Source organism: Sturnus vulgaris, chromosome 8 (genome assembly GCF_052056855.1).
Source record: "Sturnus vulgaris isolate bStuVul1 chromosome 8, bStuVul1.hap1, whole genome shotgun sequence".
Classification (NCBI taxonomy): Eukaryota; Metazoa; Chordata; class Aves; order Passeriformes; family Sturnidae; genus Sturnus; species Sturnus vulgaris.
The window spans coordinates 14,384,142-14,404,308 of record NC_142250.1 but is presented as its reverse complement, the minus strand read 5'-3'; the positions used below and the strand labels follow the sequence as shown (position 1 = coordinate 14,404,308).

Sequence of the window (20,167 nt, the reverse complement as noted above, 5' to 3'; positions counted from 1 at the left end):
CTGGTATTCTGACTTTTTCCTGTGTTTTGTTGGGAGTTTTTTAGTCTATGATGCAACTAATAGAATTTCTTATCTTGCCCAGTGAGTTTCTAAGTAAGTTTCAGTCAGGCAGCTGCATTTAAGAAGTCGGGATTTCAGTGTCCCCTCTGTATTTAAGTGGGTTCTGATAGTGTCCTTCAGGGGTCAGTCCTGATGCAGTGAAATAACTTGCTGGAGGGTTACAGAACAAACAGTTAAAACCAAGTCATTGAGGTCACTCCTGCTTTGGCACAGGCAAGCAGAAGGAGCCTTTTCTTCCACAGGAAAGTGCCAGTTTAATGCGTGTTGAAACTTTAGAGAAAAATAATACTGTTTTTCGGTGGTGTTATGGTAAGTAGAAATTACCCTTACGTGGTGCTAAATTTAAAATTAAGCATATGGATAAGGGCATGCCTTGCTTTTTCTCTGTTAGCCTATATCTGTAGAAATTGTTCTCATTCAGGTATAGTGTCTGTTTCTCAATGGGGAAGTTTCATTGTAAGCTTTAGTAGATGATGTGTGTAGAGCTGGCAAGCAGCAACACTGGTGAGAATAAATATTATGTAGATCTTACTTAGGGCTTTTGATTTATGGATCTCAATTCATTTCCCTTTCCACAAAGAGGGAAGAGTTACTAAAATCTGTTTCACGTACAGAATTGCATAGCTTTCAGTGAATTTTTCCTTCTGTTGTTTCTGTGTGGAAGGGGTTTTTGGTTTGGGCTGGTTTTTTTTCCCTTCTGAGAGATCTGTGCCCTAAGTCCTATCAGTACAGTGGGTATTCAGTATGGTGCCATTTGTTCACCAGCTCATGTGCCTCTCTTGCCTTCTGAAAATAGTGTATTTGATATTAGCAGAGCTTACACATGCTGTTATAGAGGGGTTTGAAGCAACTTCTGTTTCTCCTGCAGATCAAAGTGGCCTGTGGAAGGAGCAGTATTCACTGAGAGATTTCGTGTCAGGCAGTCACTTCTCTGGAGGTTTAAGTGAAGAGTTCAAAAAGGCATCCTTTTCCCTTTTACTTGGAAGATTCATAACCCAAACTTCTGGCTCTCTTCATTGGATGTTTTTTTTTACATGAAGCCTTCAAATATGGCTCCTCACATGTACTTACTTAGATTCTTGCCTTTAATCTGGATACACATTCACTTGACATCTCCACCAATAATTATACAATGAGCCAGAGATGTAATTTTGATATGCAGCCTAGGAAAGCTCTCACTGGTTGGTAGTGGGAGCTGTACCCATGTTGGTAGAGCAGAGGTAGAAACCCACTTTGCACAATGCCCGTCTGCTTTTTCAAATTCTGCTATTGTTTTAAAAATCCATGCCCTGCATGTCAGTCATCTCTTGTTAAAACAAGGCCTCTGACCAAGAGCATTCATTGAATATGAATTATTTAATGTAACGTGATCCAAAAGCTCACAGACTGGGAACTCCTGAGAACCTGGCATGGGAGGAATTTTTTTTCTCTTCATTTGTCGTGAAGTTAATATATGCAGCTACTCAGGCATGAGGGGATGAAGGGAGAAAAAAATAGGTTGTGAACATTATAGTTCATCCAGATGCTTAGAAATGAGCAGTCACATTTTCCCAAATTATGCAACTGATTTAAAAGTAATTATATATTTTTAAAATTATGCCCCTGAGATTTGTGCCTCCCAGATAAAACACTCATATAATTTTCATATTTTTCTCAGCAATTCCAAGAATTATAAAACCACTTCTTTAAAAAGCCCAACAATTCCTAAGTATTCTATTTTCTTGCTGGTTTCTGGAGTTTTCACTGAAACATCTACCATCACCAGAACTGGAGAATTTAGTAGCAATATTACTTATATATATATATATATTTCTCACGTTTGCCTCATTGGCCAGCAGCAAAGATTGATCTTAGTTATTGGAAGGTGCTGTGCTGGCATGGCCCAACAGTGGGGCATAAGCACACTTCAAAGACATTGAACCCGAGACTAAAATTTCTCTTAACTTGGGCTCAGACAATTTTGATTTCCAAGTAGAATCCATTATGATTTGCAGGTGGGAGAGGTGATGTTGTGAAGGAAAGAGTTTGGGGAGCTCTGGTATTTCAGCTACAGCTTGTCTCTAACTAATGAAGTCATGTCAGAAAGCGGTGTAAGTATTAATAAGAATGAAGTAGCATTTTCTGCAGTCACTGTGCAATTTAAAGTCTTGCTTTTGAATTATATGATGTTCCTAGTTTCCAGAGTTTGCAATAATGTGATGTAGAAAGGAGTATGTCAGCCCTTGTGTACGTTATTTACCATGTTGCTTTGCCTTCCCTTTGCAGCACTTACAGAACCCAGCAAACTTCCATAATGCAGCAACAGAGCTCCTGGACTGGTGTGGAGACCCCAGAGCCTTCCAGAGACCATTTGAGCAGAGCCTGATGGGTTGTTTGACGGTATGTCCATCCTACTGTGACAGTGGCTCCAGTTCTCTTTTATACTGTGTTCACTCTCTTGTGGCCAAGGGAACTTGATTTTCAGAATCTGCATTTTAAGGGAATTTTTGTGATTTTACCTTAAATACATACAGCCAGATCTTAGGACCTGTTTATTTGACTCCATTGCTTAACAGGAAGCAAAGTGCAATTACAAGAAGTTAGAGCGTAAGAGGGCTAAATATTTTTAGTTAGATTACTTAAAAATGCACAGGCTAGATTATTTGTTACACATACAGTATTATTTCATGGTTTGAAATTGCTAAGCGAGCCATGTTCTTACAGACTAATGAACTTTCCAGGTATTTGTTTTCCTCTGGCATTTTTTGTAGGGCTGAAGGACTGCTTGCCTTTTATTCTAAGTATGCTTTGCTTCCAGCTAAACAGTGTTTCTGACATGCCTGTTCAGCTTTGTTACATGTATTGACTGCAGGTCTAATCCCAACATACTAATTCCAACAGTTTCATTGATTTCAGTGCTTTTCTTTTCATTCACTTTTCATTAAGACCACTGTAGTTCCTAAAATGACTTCATTATAACGCATTAAAATACATGTTTGTCTGTGCCTTTTTTGTTTTGAAAATTTTGTTTTCCAGCAGCAGTCCAGAACTGTTATGTGGAGTCAAGACTTTAGATAAATTAAAATCTGACTGAGCAGGAGGGTTAAAAGCCGCACTGCAATTTAGTTGATCTAAATAAATAGTCAAAAAAGAAACAGAAGTTCTGAAATTATTAATGAGGAGACTGTAATTTGTAATTTTATTTGTTGTGTAGCAGAAGTGCATGGATTATTTTCATGCACTGTGTATATTAAATGAGGCATTGAGACTGAGATTTAGTTGCCAGAAATCCAAATGTTAAGGAATGGCTCCATCTTAATGTGCTCCAGTGTATAACATCCCTCAGATTTGTATGTCAAAAAGTTAGAATAAATCCAATTATAATAGGAGATGCATATAATTCTTCCAGTCAGAGAAAAAAATAAAATAAAGGGAGTTAAAAATAGTAAAGTCCAAAGATAGAATATTTAATAATTCTGTTTGAAGTAAAAGTTATCGGTAGCATCAATTATGAGAAAATGCACATGGTGTCCAATGTGACCATAACTATATTTTATTTATACTTTTTTAAAACTTTGCTAGCATTTTTCAGGGTAGCTTTTGGGAAAGGAAACATTCACCTCAAGTATAATTGGACAGTCTGTGCACAGTATTTCTCTGCAGCCCCTGCTAGAACATTGTGGGTCTGACCTGCAACTTCCTTGCTGTTTAAATCTTTTCTTTCTACACGAGCAGATCTTCAGCCCTGCCCAAGTGGAGGGTCAAAATAAGGTCTGACTGCCAGTGAGTCATTCTCCTCACAAAGTGTACAGAAAGTGGGCAGGAAATGTTCCATGAAAACTGGTGAGGTAAAACACAATACATGTTTTTCAGTGTGTTGAAATGAAAATACTGTTTTTCTTCTGACAAGAATGAAAGAAAAAAAAAACAGTCTTGCTATCTAAGTACTGTTAATATTTCAGCCACATGTATTCCTTTGCTTCATACTTCTCCCTGAAATGTGAATGGGGTGTCATGTCCCCCCTTCCCAAGCTTGTTGTTGGAGAGAGCTGTCTGCACTGTAGGACTGACAGGCAGCAGCATCTTTATCACATGTTGTAATCTCATTATATTCCTGACAAGGAAATAACACAGGAACTTAACCAGGTGGCTTGTTCCGTGTTTGATAAATACACAGGATTTGCAGAATGTCTATAAACTGCAATGAATATGTTTCTTGGTTGTAATTTTAAAATCCCTCTAAGAAAGATATTCTTTAATTTCTCATTGTGTACATCCCTCTTCCTCTTCCTGCTTCCCATTAAACAGACTTAACAGCATGGTTGTATCCCAAGAGGTTTGTACTTCCTGTATCTTCTTAATACATTAGCACAGTTTAATAATTCTTAATACATTATACAGTGAACATGGTCTCTTTTTTTTTAATTTAAAAAAAATATTTTTCTCCTTGTATGTATTTTTTCCTATTTGAGCTTACCCATACATAATTTCTTTCTAATTAATGTCTTCTGATTCATAATTTAGCAAACATGGATTTTGAGGCTTGTCATTTCCTTACAGGAAAAGAGGTTTATCAACTTTTATTTAACAAACATGATAGAAAGTCAGTCTGTTTACAGAGAAACTATTCAGAACGTTACAAATAAGTGAAAAGTAGCTGAAATACTGAATATCATGAGTAAATTTAACCTCAGTTTGCATACCTGCATGTTCTGTACTATCAGGAGTCTATTTTTCTTAATGCTGACAAGGTTTACTAGTTGCCTTCTTTGTGAGGATTATGCTAAAAGAAAAATGAAAAATCAGTATGAAAGTCTGTTCAACCACTGAAACAGGATTACTGTTTTATTTTGCTAGCCTTTAAAATGACCTTCAAAATCAAATTCCCTTAAAAATCTCCATATTTTTGGATATTCTTTTTAAAGCAAGTAATCTCTACCATCATTGCAACATTTGAGCTGCATGATTCTTTAAGGCATTTAATTTGGAAATTCTACAAATACTAAAAATGCTCACTTGCTCATAAAGCTTCCCCTCTGTAGTATTGAGAATGATTTTTTTTATTTTTATGTCGTTCTGTTCTGTTAACTCTCTGACCAGGGAAAAAGTGGTATGCTAAACTGTTCAGGAGCCATCAAGGGATATGAAATGATCATGTCCTGTGAGTGGTAACACGATATATACTAACCCAAATTGAAATTTCTTAGGATGTCATGAATGCAGAAGGGCAGGCTCACTCAGGAATGTGCAAACCATTCATTGACACACTGCAAAGTTGAAAAGCATCAGATGTAATGACAAATGTAATGCTGTGGTATGAATAGCCAGCCTAATAGATTATCAGAGATGGGCATAACATAGGTAGAGTAGGTATAACATTCTTTGCATCATTTAAGTCTTATGTATCGTTTTTTGCAAAAATCAGCTTTCACAGTCTTGAAATAAGGCGTTAATTTAAGATGTGGTTCTTAGGAGGAGTTCTGTTTACCCCACACACCATCTTTGTGTTGGGACTGTCAGTAATGTCTTGGAACTTTACAACCACCTGTATCTTTTTATTCCTGCTGCCCCTCTTAGAAAGGACACAGAAGAATGATCTTAGAAATATTCTGCCTGGGCAATAGCAGAAGAGCTTCCAGCTTCCCTTATGGAATTTGATAATAATGGAATATATATATATAGAATAATATATAGGATAAACTGTTGTAAAGGGGTTTTTTAAATTGTAATACCAGCACTTAGAGAAATCTCGGTGGCTTGAAAATTTCATGAGTTTGCTAGACAACAGTTGTTGAGCAACAACATGTGTAACACATGTCTAGTATTTGTCTTTCCTTGGTGATTTTTTTTTAAGAATAATCTGTGCACAGTATACATACTGGCTATTATCAGTAGACAATTTTTCCATATCAGCAGTACTTTATAACCCTGGAGTTATATTTGCTACTGTGGGCTCCAGTGACATTGTATGCAACATAATAGGAATGGTTTTCTTATCTCAAGAAGAAGCTCAGGATTTGATACAACAGTAATTTTTGCCAGAGAGGTACCTAATAAGGTGTGTAAACTTCATTTCAGTAGTCAAATACTTTGCATTTGTTAAGTAAGGATACGTTAAATGATTACTCATTTAAATAATTTCCTTTTGTGATAAAGAAATTAGACTAATGCAGTCAAGGCCTATGAATAAAATTGGGGTATTTCTGTGCAGTGCAAACAGTTGAAGAGAAAAGGATACATGGGTAAACCAATGGTTTGTGCTGTAAATAGAAAATATTTTTTCATTAACTGAGCCCCAAAAGCTGTGCATCTTCTGACCAAAATGTGATGCATGTGCATCATGTTATGTTCAAACAGTTCTGGCAGACACTAATTCTAGGGCTTAACTTTTTGTGCTTGCCCATTACAGAAAATCACTAAAGTGAGTGGGTAATAAAAATATATAAAGATTACTCTTCAACAGATGAATAGCAAGTCAGGGATAAAGGGGTAAGCTTTTGTTTTATTTCTGTTTTAGATTGTAAGATTCTGTTTTATTTCTTGCAAGGTACAGGCTGTGGAAAGGTTCCCTTAAACAGCTTTTATGGAACTCATGCAAGCAAATTATGATCTCTCTCAGAGACAATAAAATTTCTTCTAACTTGCCAAGACAAGCTAGGCGTTATTTTTCAGCAGTAGTTATTTTCAAATTAAATAGACAGTCTGTAGGCCAGAAACTGAATTATAATTGAAATCATTGATTCTATTAATTATTGAAATGGCAATGGATATAGTTTTCTTTTGTATATAATACTACTTCTTCCATAGTGTTACGGGGAGCTGATGAAAACAGCCTCCACTTTCCACAAACCAGACATAGCTGTGTTTTTATTAGGATTGAAAAATTTCTTACTCTAACACTGGATTATATTATGGCAAGGCTGATAGTCTTGATAAATTTCAGAATGTAGTTCTCTAAAAGTGTACTGTATATGGCATTACCTTACAGTCTTCTGAAATAAACAGCTTCAGTTGCTACACAGCAGTTTCAAAAAATAACCCGGGTTTGGCCAAATCAGATACTAGTCCAAGCAAAGAAATCAAAGTACTTGAATCACTCACAGGTTAACTTTTCTCCTAACCATTTCCCAATCCATGTGGATACTAAAAGTCATGTTTAACAGTAATGTTGAGCAAAAGGCTACAAAGTAATTGAATAATATCTCTGTGTAGGGGAGGCAAAAGCAAAATATTGGTCAAAAGTTTTTCAGGAAAGAATGCTTCAAAGTAGACTGCAATGCAAATTACTTTCAGTCAGCATTTGGCCCAGGTTGTTTCATTCATTTCTGCCTCTTCTCAGGTCCAGTGTAGTCTCATCCCATGGGTCTGCTCTTGCCAAGCAGTTTAACATGTAAATGATCTTACTGAAGGCTTTAGCTAACGTTTGTGTTGGTGCTGCAGCAAAAATGGAAATGAGGAGACAGCTGAGAGCAAAATGGACAGATTTACAGACTTGTCTGCAGCAAAGGACCATAAAGGCACTGCCTTGTTCTCTTGCTGTGCTTCAGCTTTACAAGGCACCAAGTTTATCATTCTTTAGGGCTCTTCAGTGTGTTTGATCAAGAAATAAAAGAGTGAGAGAAGCAAAGCTTTGTGCAGTTACTCTCTAGCTGTACCTAGGGCGTTTAATTTAAGAAATTAAAATCCATCACTACAGTGGTTTTGGACAGTAGGAAGAATTTTGGTAAGTGAGCTGTGCTTACCTGAACTGCTGGTCAAATCACTGAATGCAAGAGAGCTTCTGTCGTGTGAAAGCTGTTGTCTCTAACCACTGGGGGTGGGATCTGAGTCTCTCTTTGCATCCAAAAGATACGAAGACTTCCTACCCCAGATCATCCACAAAAACTATGCTGAAATAGTCATTGAAATAGTAATTTAAAATGCCTTCCCCCTAAATCTTAATGTCCTAGATTGTCCTCTCCAAATACTGGGTCTGTCTCAGTCATCAGATATGGGAAACTTACCCATGTTTGTGAAAGAAATATTTCTCTTTAAATTAAAACAAGCAAACAAACAAAACACAAATCTCTAGTCCTAGCTGTACTTCGTGTAAAAGTTATTAATTTAAGTTTTCTGCTCTGCTTGTACTTCTTACTACATCTCTGTACTGCTGATGAGAGTTGCTGAAATAACAAGCATCAGTGATAAACTGATGGAAGTATCTGCTAAAAGTTCATGTTTCAATGATACTGATACAATAGTACAGTAATCTCCTGAATTGCATTTCTCTTCAGAAAATTCTGGAATTGAGACTGTTGAGATGATTTTAGATCATTTTGATGAGAAAAAACCTCTAACTGCTCTCAGTTTCATAATACAGGACTCTATTTTAGCTTGTCTGATATGTTATGAAGAGCATAATTGGTTAAAAAAACGACATACATGTTAAAAAAGAAAAAATACAAGAATGACATATCTGAATAATGTGGAGTTTCCATAACAGGATGCCTCAGACTGCAATGCAGCTGCTGCTGCATTGACTTCATGCTTGCCTGGATTCATTCTGCTTAATGCAGAAAAGTACATAATCAAAAATCAGCCTGTGACATTCCAAAAATCAGATTTCTAATCAGATTAGGATTTGAATGTTCTTAATTAGATGGAAGGGTTGGTTCAGCATATCTATACCCAGAAAATGGGAGGTTGCAGCTGCCCGTGAGAGCCCTAGAAATGTTACATTCACTGCTTGTATCCAAGACTTGCAGGGCAAAAAGTTCACGTGGAAGAAATTGTGCTCCCATCATCCTCTCCAGGCATGTGTTAAACACACAGCTTTGTGTTTGCAGAGCAGCACAGCACTCCGGGGCTGTGTACGTGCTGTACTGCCAGGGTACAGCCGGCAGGCACAGAACACTCTGCTCCAGAGCAGCTCTGAGCGCTACCAAATAACTCCGTGTCACTGCTTGTCCTTCCGCTTCCTGGTCTCCTAAAGCCCTTTCTACCGAAACTTTGTCAGTCCTGTCATGGCTTATTTAAAACTCTTCGAGATCTGCTGCTCTCCGAAGTGAAGTGCTTTTGGAATTCCCTTGTCACTTTCTTCGTATGACCCGTGTATGTTTGACGCAAATCACTGTTCAAAGTGTGCCAGGACTCAGGTGGCAACAATGTGGCAGTGACCCGGTGATCAGCTGGTTTAATTACAGCACAATCCCTGCCTCTTTTCCTCTGGGACAATCTTCAGTGGAGAGGGTTGAGTACGGTGACCTTCTGTTCGATGTTTGTGGTTGTTAGAGACATGCAGAGAGGAAGAGGATGTAAAGGAGGAGACACCCTTCTTCTGCATGATTTACGTCACCTTTGCAGGAAGCGTCAAGAACTACGTGGCAGGCATATTGGCTTGTTTTACTTTGAAAATATGGCCCTTGTCCGCCTTATAGAGTGGGAAATTATTTTTAAGAAAACTCTAATTTGAATGCTAGGATTCTGTAAAATCTCTTACCTTTGCAGAACCTACTTAATATCTGTTTTCAAGCATCAAAGGCAAGAAACTACTTAATGATATATATAACTTCCCTGACTTGCTTTGATTGTCTCTATTGTTGGGGCAGCCCTTCTGCAACTGGAGTGTAAGAGTCTCATCAGATCAGGACTTCAGATCACAGATTTCTTCCTCCTTTTCCTACCTTTTTTTTTCTTCTGTTTGAGGCAGATCACTATTCATGTTGCAAAATTCCTCAATTTGCTTCCTGTTTATCTGATCTTTGTGTGTTACTGAGGGGGAAAAATTACCATCTACATTGCAGAATTCTAATTACAAAATTTCTGCTGTAGTCTTCAAACTGCATTCAGATAATTTCAAGTATGCACAAGTGGCTGAACACGGAGCCGTCTGAACTAGCAATCAGCTGGCATTTTTAGTTTTGAGCAACCAGCAAATTGAATTGGTAAAATTCATTCTGATGCCAGCAGGGGGGAGTGCTCTTGACTGCTGCTAGTTAAGAGTTTCATTGAAAGTGCAACATAATGGGAAGGGAGTTTAGAAATAAGCAGTCATGTAGCTCTCTTGATTAACAGGGCTGTTAGGTTGAGAGCTGCATTGTTCCAGTACTTCGTGGGGTGATGACAAGCAGGGCAGGGAGTGAAGCTCCGTGGAGAAGCTCCTTAGCTTTGCAAAAGGAGAAAGGAGGTTGTGGGGAAGTACTGCAGGTAAATTCAGCAGAGAAAAGATGCTGGTAGCCATATTTGTCTGCTTTTCATGTAATTAAAACCTCACTCTCATCATTTTCTCCTCACTGTCAATGACCCTGAGAGTTCAGACATCTGGAACTCTGCAGAGCTGAGTCACAGACAGTGAATTCAATGTCTCCTTTTTGAATGCTGTTTATCTGAATTACTCAGATTAAAGATTTCAGAGGTTTAGAGTGATCAGATTTTCTTACTGGCAGGCAGTTGATGTTATAATAATATTTGTTTGCAGATAGGGTATATGCTCCTTTAAAGACAGCTTAAAATAGCTTTTAGTGCCATATCTAAATTTAAATAAAAGCTAGGTGTTGCACGTGTGTGTGGGAAGTGGGCTAGCTTTTATAAAGTCTAGGTGTCTGGAATGTTACTGTAAAATAACGTAGAGAAATACTAGGTGTTGAACCTTGAGCTGGTCAAGCACCTCTCACCAATGATATAAAGCATGATGATCTCAGTTTATGATTGTGGGACTGGCAACTATGTCTGTTTGGCTTTTTTTTTTTAATGCATTACTTTTCAATGGAATGCTATGTTATGTATGGTTAGGTCAAGTAAGGTAAGTTCTTACAGTATTGCAGAATGAAATCATGATTGGGCACATGGTGCCATCTACACGTTGTCTGAATTTTTGCTGATATGCTGGATTTGGATTTGTAGTTAGAGAAAGAGAATGTTTGCAAATGGTATCATACTCACTTAGCCATAACATTTAATGGATTGTTGAAATTGTTGCCTTGATCCCATCTGATCTACACTGGTACCTGAATAAGACTGAAATCACAGGAGGTTTCCAATGTGGTAGAATTCCTGGGACAGGGTTCAGACTGAGCTGGATGGCTCCAGTTGGCAGCAGGTGTCTGGAATTACTGAGGTTTGGCTTGGGACACACCTAAGGGACCATGCTGTCTACTCTTTTTCTCCAAGCCAGGATGTGATACAGATAAGATCTGGTCTACTATAAATCCCCTTACCCTCCAAAATCCAGAGAATGATAGGTAGGCCAGTGCCTGATGATTTTTAATACCTCAAACATTTTCCCAGTGAGTCACATATACACTGAAAACATGAATTTCTGTTCCTGATTTTTTATTTAGTAATTTAATTTTTCTTTCCAATCTGTAGTATTTCATGTGTGTCTTTGGTCTCATTTTTGCAACATTTTTCCCGGTTATGATGATAATTTTGAACTCTTCCCCTGTCCTGTTAAGTGTTTGCAGACTTTCTTGCCTGCAAGACCACCTAGAGGTTTTGCAGTTTACTCTGTCGTTGTCCAAGTCAGGACTAAATACATAGAAATTACCTATAACAAGCACAAGTTTTTATTTGACAAAGGACTAGTAATTAATAATTTGAGTAAAATTTATACTTCTGTCATCTGGGCTATATTCCTTTGTTACAATAGTGTTATATAAGGCAATGTCAAAAGACGTATTAAAGTTTGGATATGGTAACTTGTCAAAGAAGGAAATTGCTTGCTGCTGATGGATTCATGATGATGTTCTGTACTGCTCACCTAATATTTCTTTAATACTTTGTTTTGCTGTCTGTCTGGATATCTGTACTTTCTGAGAGTCACCTTTTACAGTCTTAAAATCAGATTTGGTATATCTCCAAGCTCTCTGTCTTGAATGAATTTCTGAAGATAATATTAGCAGTTACACTGTTTGTCCAGGCAAGTTCCTTTGAGACACTCAAAGGTAAATTTCATCAGGGTCTGCTGACCTGAATATATTAAACTTACCAAATGTCTTGTAGCTATTTCTTTGTGGTTTGTGGATCATGCTCCTATGATGCGTTTGTCATCTTGTTTCTGAGAATTCTCAGTGTCTATTTAAAAAGCCAGGGGGTCCCTTGCATACAGAGCAAAGTTTGACAAGTACCAAGTGAGCAATGTCTGACTTGAATTGTAGACAACCTGAAACAGGGTCTTGGGAGGAGGATGTATGATCTGTTCCATTGACCTTAATTTTGAAATAAGTCTTCAACCTGTCCCAGGTGAAAGGAAAACTTGAAATACTGTCAATACAAATACTTGTAAGCCTTGTTAAAAAATTCAGACAACATGCAGCTGGCACCATGTGTTCAACTATGAGTTCTTTCTGCAATGCTGTAAGCACTTATCATAGTTGACCTAGCTGTTCCTTGTAAAGGAAATAGATGTGCACTGCCCTATTCATGTTGACCAAGCTGAGGCAGAAGGGACCAGAGAAAGTCCTCTTGAGCACAAGCCCACCAGTTTGTTTAATAGACCCTCTTTCTGCATTTAATGGACGGCATACAAGAAGACTGTAGGTGGAAAATTACTCTCAGCAAAACAGAAATTTTATTAGGAATATCTGCTTTCTATTAAGTCTCTGTGGTTTTTATTGGTCTTTTGAGAGGAAGAAGGGACTTTTTGTGCAGTTTGTCCATGGAAGCACTTTCTTTGAAATTTAGATTTTTATTTTTTTTTTTCTAAAACAATTTTCCGTTTTGTTTTCCTTCACACTTTGCTTGAAGAAGTAAGTAATAGTTTGACTGGCTGACTTCTGCACACTATCAAGTTCAGATTCTGCCTTCTCGTGCTCAGTCCTCGGGTGATGTTTGCTGGGCACTGCCTCAGCCTCTGCCTGTGAGGTGGGTGCTGCCAGGCAGTGCTGTGCCCATCGGGGTGTGGTGTGGTGTGCTCAGCCTTGGGCTGCACACTCTGGCACCTGGAAAGCTCTGCTTTCCTCCCCTCTGAGCTTCATGGCACTGCTCCTCCGGCAGGGGAAATTAGGAAAAGGAAACTGGTGTGATGTGGGAGTGTAGAAAGTTAGGTGTCAGCCTGTGGTTAGGACTGCACTGACCAAGGCTTTGCAGTGTACTCAGTGAAGATAGTGCAAGCAGAACTTGGCTTTTGTGGGTTTTACAGTTCTCTCTGTTTCCTGAGTTACTTAGTAGAATTTTTCCATAATTAGCAAAATGTCAGTTGAGTGTAGTGATTTGGTCTCTTGCTAGGAGAGTCTCAGGATTTGTAGTTTCATGTTTTAAAATGAATTGAGCATATAAGCAGCCAGTGCAATTCCTGAGTTACCGTGTGCTCACTGATGAGCAGGTGTATCTGCAGTTCCACAATAAATGCTTTAATGATTATATGCTTTTTCAAAACAGAGAATGGGAGGGCCCTTTCTCCATTGTTTTACAGACCAGATTGTCACTCTGAAATGTGTTCCTCTGTAATGGTGGAATAGATGGCTAAAGGAGGTTAAATAATGTTTGTACATTAATGAGATGTTGTCCTCAGGAGCCTTTTGCAAGGTGTTTTGTGTTTCTTAGAATAGCTTTTGTCTGTTTTCTTCTCATCCTCCCCCAATACCTACTTTTGGGTAGCTGAAGCACAGTGATACTGGAAGTAGAAAAAGGAGACAGATTTCCAAGTGTTTAAGTATTTTCCAGATCTCATGGCAGCCTACCAGTCCTCACTCCTATTGCTAATTTAGCATGAAACATGACGTATCATATTCTGCTCTTGTTTTTCTGTTTTTGAATGGTTTCGTGGGTGGGTTTTTATTAATTTTATTATTATTAGTTTAATTTTTTTCTTATTTTTGCAAGTTTGGACCCAGAGTCTTAGCCAGGATACAACTGGACTTCTAAGTGTAAAGGATTAAAGGCTGGAAATGTTTTTTTGTTTATCAAAGATAATTGCATTATTTATTTTACTTTATTCCTTTTTAGTTTTCTATCTAAAAGTTGTAATTGTAAATAAATGTGGTAAAGCAGTAGGTATGTATTACTGTACTGATTATCCTCAATTTTTGTTTCTTTTCCCTGAAGGTCTCTTCTCAGTTTTGAGGTTGGAAGGGTTAAATTTTGGGAGGGAACACTCCCACTAATTAAGCCTTATGAATGTCTAATTTTTAAATTAATAGGAGCAACAGAACAAAAAAAATCTACCTGGGAACTTCGTTCGTGTTAATTCTTTTTTAAGAGATAAATTTGGTTTTTAATTGTTAATTAGGAAAAGTGGATATATTGCAAAAAGTATAGAATGCTGTTTGTAAGTTATCACATGTGTTAGTTCTTCACTCTGTTCTGTACTGTTGCATTTTGCAGTCCTGGACACAGATAATTGCAGTCTCATTCATTAAGAAAGAAGCTTTCAGATGAAGAAAGGGTGGGAAAATGATATTTTCTTGTACTGTAGCTATTAAAGATAGGGACTTTCTTTTGCCTCAGGAAGTGGTGTTCTGTTTCTTGTGCAATTCCTTCACCATTGTTTTAATGCAAAGAAGTAATGGCACTGTTAAGAATAATCTGTTTTATCTGTGCCTCTGAGTCTGAAGTCATCATGTGCCACTGGAAGGCAATTGAAAAGCTGTGCTGTGTATAACTTTAGCATCGTTTGGCAGAATGACTGTGGTATTGTGTTTGTACTATGCAGATTTTAAAGAGGATATGTTCTTGGCTGATAGCTGAATTGCTGGCTAGGAGAAACAGTTGACTGCTTATCGTCCTTAACTCCAGTCTTCAATTTGCCTGGTTTTGCTACTTCTTCTAGATCAGTCAACAACAACAACAGTCTTTCCCTGATTTAATGTTAGGCAAATGCTTCTTGCACAGGCCTGTTTATTCTAAAACGGCAGCTAATGTGCTTCCCAATACAGTATTGTTGAAATCCAGGAACTGTGACACTGAGCACAGTGTAGGACAACCCTGCCCAGCAGTGAGGAGCAGGCATTTTAACCTAAAGGACCCGGGCACTGCCCTTGGGAGCAGGGCCAGGAGCTGTACAACAGAGAGAGAGACGGAGGATTTGTCATCCTCACATCTCTAATACAGTAAGGTGTGTTCTGTACAATCTTTACATACATTGCTCTTAATCTTTACATACATTGCTCTTCCATTATTTCTTCTGGCTTTTGTCTCTCCAATTTTCATGGAACTACCAGGCCTTTCTTCTGACAGGTGGTCAAATCATTGGATCACTGGAATACTCCTATGTTCACTTTGCTGTGCTTGAGTTGGAAACTACTGGGGAGCACTGCCTCATACCATGTTTGCACCGTGCTGTTGCAGCAAATTCAGATGTCTAACATTAGTGCTGATAAGTAGGTTAATGTCACTTTGTCAAGAGCTCAAGTAACCCCTAATGAAGCTTTCTCTCTTTCCCTCTGCAGGTGGTTAGTCGAGTGGCAGCTCAGCAAGGATTTGACTTGGATCTTGGATACAGGCTACTGGCAGTATGTGCAGCCAACAGGGACAAATTTACTCCAAAATCAGCTGGTAGGAAAAGCCTTCTTTTGATGTATTGTTGATTCTCAGATGATCATATTCTGTAAAAAATGCTACCTAGGACTGTCTTTTGCATTCTGTAAAAAAACAAAACCAAAAGCAAACATGTATTTGGTGTTTCTAGTTCTGTTGCTTTTAGCATTTCAATAGCATGCTCTTCTGAGGATACATGACTTTGGAAATTTGTATTTTCCCCAGCTAGTGCTGTTTTTTGCCATGTTTTATCTCATGGATGAAATGCTGCTTCCAGAAGCGCAGATGTGTAGTAATTTCATGGTGGGAATGAACATGCTCAGACTTCTCTGTCTTGGTAAACCATTGATTTTCTGTCATGTGTCAACCTCTAAATCTTTCACATCCATTCTGCACTCCCTGGTATATCTATTGCAAAAGTTGTACTCCTTGACTTCATATGCCTGTACAAATAAGTACTATAGTTTCTTGTATATATAGTCCTTAGCATTAGAATTTTGGGCCAAGAGTAGGTACTAATTCTATTGCTGGAGTATGAAGTAGCCGTTTTTCCAGTATTTTATAGCAATAATCCGTTACAGGTCCCTGATCAAGTGGCAATATTTGATCATGATGTATTGCCATTGCTCCTTTTAGAGATGTAGAAAATGCACTTAAGGGTCTTCCTGTTTCTCACATGTTCGATTTAACTGGAGCATTTAATTCTGGTTCTCCTTTCTTAGCTGATGAATGTCAACATAATGTGCACTGGCTTGGAAAACAGGAAGATAATTGTTCCATTCCAGACTGAGTGTGGATAACTTTTCTGCTTAGTACTAAACTGGTATGCAGTCCCCATTTTGGAAACATCAGAAAAGGTTACCTTCTTCTAAAACAGTGACTTTTAGCCAACTGTGACTACGTGTTAATGTTTCTTTTCATGTTCCTTTTCAGTTTTTATCAGCCCCAAACTTTACTCATGGCTACTTTTTGTCCTAAGTGTTCTAAGCAGTTCCTCATGCAAGTGGCTTTCACATCAAAGCATGTTCACTGGACTTACTGTTTTATTTTTTTTGTATGGGAAGGGACCATTAATCTTACTAAATGTTGAATAAACTGTCTGATTTTTATCCAGGAAAACTGTGTGGAGGATAAAATGTTCCGTTGACCAAGCACAATGTCTCTTTTTTCTGACTTCCTATTAAGTTTATCCATTAGTTAGCTATCACATCTCTTCTTGGTTGTTTGTTTTATTTTTTTTAAAAAAGCTTATCAAGGGAGGCTTTCCAGCTATGACAGCATTACATTTTCTTCTAAAATATAGTTATTCCCCCTCTCTTACTAATTCTTCCTGATGTGACTCTCTATCAGTGTGTTACTAGAGGTGAGGTTGAGAGTCAGATATTACAGCCCTTTTCCTTTAGGGCTCACTGAGGGATGATGACTGGTCAGTCATCATGGTCTAGAAAAGCCCAATGTCGGTGTTTTATTTCTACCAGTAATTAGTTTTCTGAGGTATATATGTGAGGGTTTTTTTTTAATTTTAGCACTCAGTGCAGCGTTCAGTCTTTCCCCTTTTAATTGATAGAATACTGGGAAAGCTGGTAAATCACGTACTCTTCTCTCAGTATATTCTAAAACCTTCTCAGTCCTTTGCTTTGCTTCTTATTTCTCAGTTGTATATACAGATAATTTATTTTCAGTGATCTAATATATTTGGTTTCACAACTCCTTTAGCTTTACTATGTGTATAGTTGTTTCACCAGGTCTTCCCAGGGTTTCATCATGCCCATCTACACTGTTCTTTTTGTAGTCTTACTATCTATGTTAAATACTCATATTTTGGGGCATACCTTAATATATTTTGTGAAATGTCACATATAGCCCCTACTCTAAGGATGTCACATTCACATATGAGCTCTGAGAGCTACATCACTGAATAGGCAGTTTGAAAGACTGACAGACTGGGATTACAAATGTGAGGTCATTTCAGAACATACAGACTTTTTTTAAAGGATTATTTTCCACATCAGAGTGCATTAACATTTGCTGATTTCTAATACAGCAGTGTCTCTGCTCCTTCATTCAGTTTTTGTAAAAACGTTGAGATTGTCCTTTGCTTTTCTTGTAGAGAGTGTGCATCCTTAAAAGCTGCCTTTTGTGATTTGTTGAACTTGTTGTCAGGGATTCTTGCAGGTTGTTTTGAGAAACTCCTTCTGTTTTCTTTCACATCTATTGAAAGACACCTTCAACGCTTCTTCCAGTCACATTCCTGCAGAAATCCCCTGATGTAGATATCAAATGGCATTAATTTTAATGAATAAGAATTTGTTTTTCCCTCCCTCCAGGCTTAAGGGGAATTTACAATGGTTTGCATTCATTCCTCCAAGTATGAATTTAATGCTGCCAATGGGATTGCTCAGGAAACATTTTTAATCCATGTTGTTTAGTGTCTGACGTTCTTAAATGCTAGGAGAAATAAAGACTTTCTAATTAAAGCATATTTGAGTAGGTGAACATTGAGGAAAATAATTGCACCAAATGCTTTCAAAGGCCATCCGCTGTCAGTACGTCCTTACAGCTTGGGACAAGGCTTGTTGACTGATATCCTGCAGGCTGGGAGCTGGAGTGGCCTGGCACTGGTGGCTGGCAGGCTTTGCTGCTCTGCTCTGTGGAGCAGGTGGACCCCTCCAGCCCAGTGTCCCTCAGGTCTGCTGGTTTGCAGAGATGGCTGAACCCGTGCAATCAGTACTCCTGCTCCTGTTCTCCAGCAATTTCCACCCTAAGCTTGTTCAGGGATCTCTGTGGCAGAAGAGCTTTTGCTGGTATGGCTTCTTTTGTGTTTGACTGCTCCCTGAGCTGTGTCTCTGCGGGGCCCCAGGAGAGCCAGGGTCCCCATGGCAGAGCCTGGGCTGGAGCCTGAGGCCAGAGGCCAGAGCAGCCAGCTGCCAGATTGGCTCAACTCTATGGGAAAACCACCCCTTGGTTCTTGGAAATGGCCCCACGATGTTTCCCAGCTGGTTTAAGCTGTTGTGGTGGGGGCTCCCTGCTAAGCTGGAAAGGAGGTGCAGATGGCAGATCAGATTCCAGGCAGGGGGAAGCAGGGAGGGATAGGAGGCTGCAGCTTTTCAGGTGGCAAAGCCTCAGTTGGGGAAAGGCAGGGCACCCGACCAAGAGCTGTCAGTTCCTGGCTTCTCCATCCAGGATTGTTTGGTGTTGCCCAGACAGTGTTTGATGTGCTTTTTGGTGTTGTTTTACTTGGTCATTGAGATAGTTAGCAATTAGCTAATACAAATTGTTTTGGAGAATGCCTAGGGGGGAGGTTCATGCAGCATGAAAAGTATTAATAAGTTGCCATGTGTGTTTTTAAATAGAAATGACGATTTAATGACTGTGCCTTTTGTCTCTGCTTTCTGGTGTTTGTACCTGAAATAATAGCTGCTGCCTTCTATTCTTCTAGCCCATGCTGCTGCAACAGGGGAGCTGCCTCAGCAGGAGGTCAAACACAGCATTTCCCACCCTGAAGACAAATGACAAAACCTTTAAAAATATATGTGTCTCTTTTGGTGACAGCTGCTCCCCAGACCTTCCACTGCAAATTCCTTTGCCTTGTTGTGACACCTATAGGGAATGGCCCAGCAGGTTGGCTGCCTGCTCATTTGCTTCCAGACTGCAGTAACCTGAGTTGCTCTTAGTGAGTGCATAGGTGTTTATGCATTCCTTAAACCTGAAGCCTTTCTCGCTGAATAGTGTTTGCGTGGATTTTTTTCTGAACATATCTGATGCTTTTGTCCTTCCTGTAGAAGATTTTAAGTAATTTGGTAGCTTTATTTTAGCTGTTCAAATAAAGCAGAGCTCATCAATTAAAGTGTTTATTAAAAAAGAAAAAAAAAAGAGGGGGGTGGAGAGAAAGAGAAGGTCAATTTTCTGTTCTGAAATATTTTTTTAAGAAGATACTTTATCGAGCTACTGAACTTCATTGCTCTTGTAGCTACTTTTCTACTTTTGCTTTTGTCAGGAGGCCAAGCTGAGGCCAGACAAGGGGACGACAGGATGAGATCATACAGGGAGCTTTGTCAGAAAAGGACAGTGTTCAGTATCTCTGTAAAGAGAGAGAGGAAGAAAGAAGCCTGAGGGCAGAACTGTGCAGAAAAGGTACTTTAGCAGTCACTGAGCAGCTAGAGCAAACAAATGCTGTGATAGCTTGGATGAGGAGCTAAGTGTTGGCTGTTTGATAGCAGAAATGGCAACCTTTATTTGATATCACTTTGCTTTCAATCCCTTAGGCTGTGCTTGGTGTGCTTCTGATTTTACTTTTCAAGAGCAGTATTACTTAGTAAACTTAGTAATCTTATATGAACTATGGATTAAAACTTCATAGTATTTGAGAACTCCATATTGTGGGTTTTTTTTATTTCTTTAGCTTCAGTCATTGTGTTCAAACTGTGATATAATAGGGCTGTTCTTGTGAATAGGATGCCGAAGCTGTAAATAAATTGCGCCCTGGGTTAACAAAGGTATTTGCAGTGAGAGTGCTGGCAAATGGAGGTGTTAAAACGTTACTGGACAAGATACTGAGACCTAAGGTATGTCCTGAGCAGGAAACATTTTCAAAGCAATAGTAGAGATTGGGCAAAGAGTATTTTGGTGTATTATGAAATCAAACTTCCAGAAATTATATAAAAGGAGAGAAGAA

General features: G+C 38.6%; 1 protein-coding gene across 9 annotated transcripts in view; it reads left to right on the top strand.

Annotated features, from left to right (window-relative positions):
- ZMIZ1 (zinc finger MIZ-type containing 1) overlaps positions 1 to 20,167 on the top strand; it is a 346,693-nt gene that overhangs the window by 198,963 nt on the left and 127,563 nt on the right. For all 9 annotated transcript variants that reach the window (XR_015805125.1, XM_014889476.2, XM_014889478.2 and 6 more), the window contains 2 exons: positions 2,326 to 2,439; positions 15,405 to 15,510. Coding sequence is in view for 8 of the 9 variants with exons in the window: in XM_014889476.2 (XP_014744962.1) it covers positions 2,326 to 2,439; positions 15,405 to 15,510 (220 nt within the window). In the remaining variant the exon portion in view is untranslated. The remainder of the gene's footprint in view (positions 1 to 2,325; positions 2,440 to 15,404; positions 15,511 to 20,167) is intronic.